The 6,320-nt window shown below is 38.1% G+C and overlaps 1 protein-coding gene across 2 annotated transcripts in view; it reads left to right on the forward strand.

The window, feature by feature from the left end:
- IFIH1 (interferon induced with helicase C domain 1) overlaps positions 1 to 5,268 on the forward strand; it is a 55,842-nt gene extending 50,574 nt beyond the window's left edge. For both annotated transcript variants that reach the window (XM_080798154.1, XM_080798155.1), the window contains 4 exons: positions 630 to 791; positions 3,872 to 4,062; positions 4,577 to 4,670; positions 4,769 to 5,268. In XM_080798154.1, coding sequence (XP_080654280.1) covers positions 630 to 791; positions 3,872 to 4,062; positions 4,577 to 4,670; positions 4,769 to 4,948 — 627 coding nt within the window. In that variant the 3' untranslated portion in view covers positions 4,949 to 5,268. The remainder of the gene's footprint in view (positions 1 to 629; positions 792 to 3,871; positions 4,063 to 4,576; positions 4,671 to 4,768) is intronic.
- The last annotated feature ends 1,052 nt before the right edge of the window (positions 5,269 to 6,320 follow it).

Below are 6,320 nucleotides of genomic sequence, written 5' to 3' on the forward strand. Positions count from 1 at the left end.
AATTGTATTTCAAGAGTTAGTTTGTTAGCAGTTTATTACACTGAATGCATTTTCATACAGATAATATTATAGTTGGTAGTTAGGTTCCTGGGCCAAGCCACAATATTTTCTGTTACTCAAAATGTTCCTAAATATCAATTTCTAAAGGGGACTATAGAAATTTATCACTATGATGATCATGTTTTCATGGGGAAAGGTGCTCAAAATTCAGCGTAGATACCAGGAGCAGAACTGTATTCTCAACAGCCATGGTGTCAAGGTCAGAGATATCCATCCCTCCTACCAGGCCGGAGGAGTGTGTCCCTATTGCAAGTCAATGATGCTGGTGCCCACATTGAAAGAAGGTTCCCGGGAACAAAAAGGGTGGTCAGGATGGTCTTGTATAATTGAAGGTCTTGAGGGTTGGTGTAGTAACCTAACCATCATTGTTCTAGAACATTGTTCATTAAAGTGCATTTTGAATTTCAAAGAAACGATTTACAAAAAATGGATAATAACTAACTTTACTGAGAATAGAGAAATTACTTGCAGACTGGGACATGGGGCAATGAATACCATTCCAGGCCAAAAATGAGAGCGTTCACAGAAAAGCATAACCCTTCATTTACTTGATTTCTTTATGTTCTCAGGCCCGTGGTCGAGCCAGAGCTGATGAGAGTACCTACGTCCTGGTTGCCCACAGTAACTCAGGAGTTATTGAACGTGAGATAGTTAATGATTTCCGAGAGAAAATGATGTATAAAGCTATAGACCATGTTCAAAATATGAACCCAGAGGAGTATGCTCGTAAGGTATTGTTATTGGCCCTCTCTGAATTTATTTTTTACTTTAAAGTGGCTGCACGTTGTTGCCATTGATAGCTTTGTGGCTAAGTCTCAAGACAGAAATTATGCTGAATTTTAGTTCCAGTTGGGACGAGCTGTGCTTAGTCCAGATTCACATACAAAAAATCAAGATCTATGATGGGCAGAAATTGTCAGGCTGCTGTTCCAGTGAAACCAACCATAAACTTTGATGATATAAATTTAGTCTGCCCTTGATCAGAAAGACTAGTACATCTCACTCATTGAAGGCAACCTGTTAATTTTGGTTTGACTCAATCTGTTTGTACAGGCACAAGTTTTTCATTCCAGAAATATTTATGAAGTGCCTACTGTGTGCCAGGCAATGTTCTAGAGAGAGAACATGGTAACAAATAACACATATAGACCCTTGCTGCATGAGGCTTATAGTCTACAGTACACATAATGAGATTTGAGGAGGAGAAACAAGAAACAAAAATGAAGCAGGAAATGCATCACATAAGAATAAATGCTACAGAATTAGAATAAGACAATATGAAACAAGTTATTTGATAAATACTCTATAGAGTGGGTATTTGGGGAAAGTCTCTTAGAAGGAGAGACATTGAGGCTAGATCTGAATGATAAGAAAATACATAATATGTCATCAGCTGCATCTCACTTTACTAATGTAGAGTCATTTGAGCTGCAAGAGGAATGTAGTGAGGGAAGAATGCATTTCTACAATATTTCAGGAAATCCCCCATACCACTGAATTAAAGACTGTAACTACTATAATAGCAAACAATCCATTTAGAAGAAAATTCACACCCTTGCATATGGGTGTGAATGTTAGTTTCTTAACATTGGAATTGGCTCTACCCTAAATAGAGTTTCACGAAAGGGATGCTTTTAAATTGGTGTGCATTGCTATAACCAACTCCAAGGTTTCCTGGCCAGGTTTCTACACAAACTTATATTTTAAAACCCCTTTAAATATAAGGCAAACCAAACAGTTGGTAATGTCAAATCAAACATCTGTGGCCAAATAATGTCGCTGGAAAGTTAATCAAGTGGATATTTTCAGAGATTGATCTTTTGAGACCAGGTGTTTTGGATATACTCTAGGCCATCTCCAGAGTTTATGGGTCAAAATTTTCCAGATTATGCCTACATCTCACTGGGGGCCCCAAATCACCTACCTTCTTAGGTTTCCTTTGGCTCAGAGACCTGCCCTCCAAAAGCAACTCCAGGCTGACAGACTGAGAGCAGGGACAGCAATGATGCAGGGGCACATTCCACTACTAATCTGTGTGGCTCCCTAGGCAGACATTGCTGCAGCAGACTTTGCTACTAGGTCCCAGCACATCCTTCTTCTGAGTTAAGAATCATTCTCAACACAGTTTTCAGGCTGCTGCTAATAAATGGTGAGCACTGACACAGAAGATAATGTCATTTACAGAATTTGTACCTAACCAAAAGCCTCTAAACCAGACTTTTAGAAATAATGTAAAGACTTGAAGCATTTTCCCTAACAATGACTCAGCAAATTTTCCCATGTCATTACATTTTATTTAGACTTTGACTGACTGCCTCTGTGCCTCCTATATATTTCTTAAGTTTTGTAATATTTTTTTGCCCCTCTGATTTTTCATATTCTTTACTATTTTGGAGCTAATCCTTTAGTTCCTGGTGTCCTGGTTGCGTACCCATATATTAACCTTAGATTTATTTTTATCTTTCCTGTCAAACCTATAGGTGTTCCTTGATTGCCCTCCATGTATGTGGTACTATGTCAAATCATCTTTTATCAGCCCACCGAATTATAAATATCTTACAAGAACAACCTAATTAAACTTTTAGGAAACAGAATACTTCAATCTTTTACATTGCTATCATTTACAGGACATTAGTCTTTGTACTTGTCTGATTAAATTATCATATGACCCATGGGTTGCTCACAAGGTTTAGTTCTCTTTTTTGTACTAAATATGGCTATCTTGAATCAAAGCCTAAAACGAGGTGAGAGCCAGACATGGACCATTCAGCTTTGTTCATCACCACTAATAGTTTATGTTTACTAAAACTTCCCTCTCAGTCTTCAGGAAAACAATGGCTTCCTCCACAATTTGAGAGAGGTTCAGTTTGGAGGTAAATTACTTAAGAACCAGATTTTCCTACTGTGAATTTGTATACGTGTGAGAACTGGCCAGTATCTATCTCAAGTTTTCTGTCTGTATGTTGTTTCTGCTATGAAATAAATTGTGCCACTAACCACACAGCCTTGAATACAGGGGTTTAAGGACATATTCTCATAAAAAAATGTGGACTATTTAGATCCATATGATAGCTCCATGATGTCATGAGGAAGGCAAGACTCTTCTCTTTCTCTCTTCTCTGCCCTTTTAGTATTTGGTTTCCATCATCCAGGTCAAAGATAGTTTTTTGAATTTCAACTGTCATATGCTCATTTTAGTCAGGAAGAAGGAAGAAGATGGAAAAGGTAAAAAGTGAAATGACAGCTATCTGATACTTAAGGAGCCTTTCTGGAAAATCTGTTCAACATCTTATGTCTCGTTGATTACTGGCTTGGAAATGTAGTCATTTAGCTAGCATATTTCCACCCAGGATGCAATTATAGTTCTGTTCCCAGGAAGAATGGACACTGGGTGGGAAACTAGTAGTTTCTGCCACAAATGTGTAAAGAAGAGATTAACTAAGATAGCGAAGGGTCTAGAAATTATAATATGTGAAAAAAGCTTAAAGAAACTGGGAGGCTTATCACAGGTAAGAGAAGACTATTGGTAATGTAATAGCAGTGTTTGTTCTTCAAAGAAAGGACTTTCTCATTATAGAACTTGTCTAAAATGGAAGAGGTGGTTTTCAGAACACTTGAGGGTTCCACATTTCCTTGATCGCAGGGAAGGATTATATGCGAAATTCTTTGGGGGAAATCACCTCATTATTTTTATTTCTAGACTATGGCCAAGTCTACATTTTCATAACTATCTAAGATCTCTGAATTCCAGGAGAATTACTTCAGTCAAACTGTGAAAAAAAAGAAACACTTTTTTTTTTTCTCAATGCAGATTTTGGAATTACAGATGCAAAGTATAATGGAAAAGAAAATGAAAATCAAGAGAAGTATTGCAAAGTGCTACAAGGAAAACCCATCTTTAATAAACTTCCTCTGCAAGAATTGTGGCGAGCTAGCCTGCTCTGGAGAAGATATCCACGTCATAGAGAAAATGCACCACGTCAACATGACACCAGTATTCAAGTAAGTCCAGGAAGACGCCAGGTTTCTCTGTAAGAGGTGAAGTAGGTTATATTGTGAATGTCCTTCAAAAATAGGACAAATGAGACTCATTATTTTTCAGAACTTCCCCTCCATTAGCCCCCACATTATATCCCTATTTAAAAAGTCATTTTTTTCAAATATTGCACTGGGGCGGGGAGGGAGACGTGTAAGACCCAAAGCCATTTTGATCCAAGGCACATTAGTTTGGCGTATACTCATATGTGTTCTCACAATTTTGGACAACTTAAATTTCATTAGCATAATCGACCAGCTTGGAAGAAGACACCAAAGGCAACATGACCCTTGAGAGGGGTGTGTGAAAGGGGGCATATGCTGATGATCTGCAGGGGCAGAAGAAGAGAAGGAATAAAACGTGGGATACGCATGCCTGTGGATGACCTTCAGGTCCAACAGCATGCACCCATAGGCTGCATATTTGTCCATTGTGAATTCTCAGAGTTTTGTTTTTTTTTTAACTTCTTGATAATTTTAGAGAACTCTACACTGTGAGAGGAAACAAAGCCTTACAAAAGAAATTTGTAGACTATCAAACAAATGGCGAGATTATCTGCAAAAAATGTGGCCAAGTGAGTAAATTGCTGTGGATTTATTTTTATTTTGGCCTAAAGGAATTCTTAATTGAATGTGCATTTAATTTTTCCTCTCACTGTCTTTTGTTTTTCAGGCTTGGGGGACGATGATGGTGCACAAAGGCTTAGATTTGCCTTGTCTCAAAATAAAGAATTTTGTAGTGGTTTTCAAAAATAATATGCCAAAGAAACAGTACAAAAAGTGGGTAGAATTACCTATCACATTTCCTGATCTTGACTATACACAATATTGTTTGTTTAGTGATGAAGATTGACGTTTGATTTGAGAACCTTTAAAAATATTATCAACTTAACATTTAATATGATACTGATTAATATTTTACTACTCCAGAACTGATATGAGTATTAATAAAATCATTGCTTTACTCTGCATTGAGCTGTGTAGAGAAAGACAATATAATGTACTTTCAAGTATCTATCTTGTTGATGGGCAAGGTAAAGAATACCCACCACTAATACTCATTAGTGTGGAGCATTATGGTATGTGGAAAGAATGCTGGAGCATAAATGAAGATCCAAAGTATCGCTGTCAGTCCTGTCATTGGTATTCAAAATAAAATTAACCAAATCAGTTCATCTTTCTGAACCAGTGTCTTTATTGGTGAAATGGTTATATTATTATTTACCTTGGCTTTTATTAGTTTTCTATTGCTACACAACAAATTACCACAAACTTAGTGGCTTAAAACAACAGCCCTTTATTGTTGCACATGTTCTGTAGATCAGAGGCCTGGACAGGGTCTTTTGCACAGGATCTCAGAAGGCTGAAATCAAGTTGTGGGGCATGTAATGTTTTCATCTGGACACTGGGTGAAGAATCACTTCCAAGCTCTCTCAGGCTGTTGGCTGTCATTTCCTTATAGCTGAAGATGAAGATTCCTGTTTTCTTCTTAGCTCTCCATTGGGGATAACTGAGCAACTAGGGCTGCCCTTACCATATGGTCTGCTCACAGGGCCTTTTCTAGCACAACTACTTGCTTCTTCAAAGTCGGCAGGACAACCTCTCTTCTGTGTGCTAAGATAAAATCTTAACTGTAATCACAGGAGTGACTATCTCATATTTATAGGTCCTGCCCACACTCAAAGTGAGGGGATTTTGAGGGCATATACATCAACTGGCAGAAATCTTGGAGGCCATCTTAGCATTCTGCCTCACACACCACTTGTCCAGCTTTTGTGAGTAAGTGATATATGTGTACATACGAAAGCACTTTGAAAAATGTGAAGAACCATAAAAGGGGAGGTATTATGAAGCAGCAGCATCAGGTAGCTTAAAGTTTATTTTTCAGCTTTCTTTCCATGAACATAACACTATGCTTGAGGAAGATTGCCTGTGTTAGTGGAGATGTCTAGTGCTCACCCAAGATTTAGCAAGGAGCAGATATTATTAGAGAATAAAGATAAAACATCTACCTCCACTTGTCCCCAACCCCAGGTAGAAGGGTAAGCTCTCTATGCTGTGATATTTTCAGTTTTTCCCAAATAATTATGGCCATTTGGAGAGGGATACAGGGCCCAGCCTTCAGAACATTCTCCCAGTAGACAAGCGGCCTCTTTTAGCATGAAGACCCCCATGATTGACACAGAGCCACAACTGACCATTTTAACCCACACTTATTCGGATGG

The sequence above is a fragment of the Martes martes genome (assembly GCF_963455335.1).
Source record: "Martes martes genome assembly, chromosome: 3".
Taxonomy (NCBI): Eukaryota; Metazoa; Chordata; class Mammalia; order Carnivora; family Mustelidae; genus Martes; species Martes martes.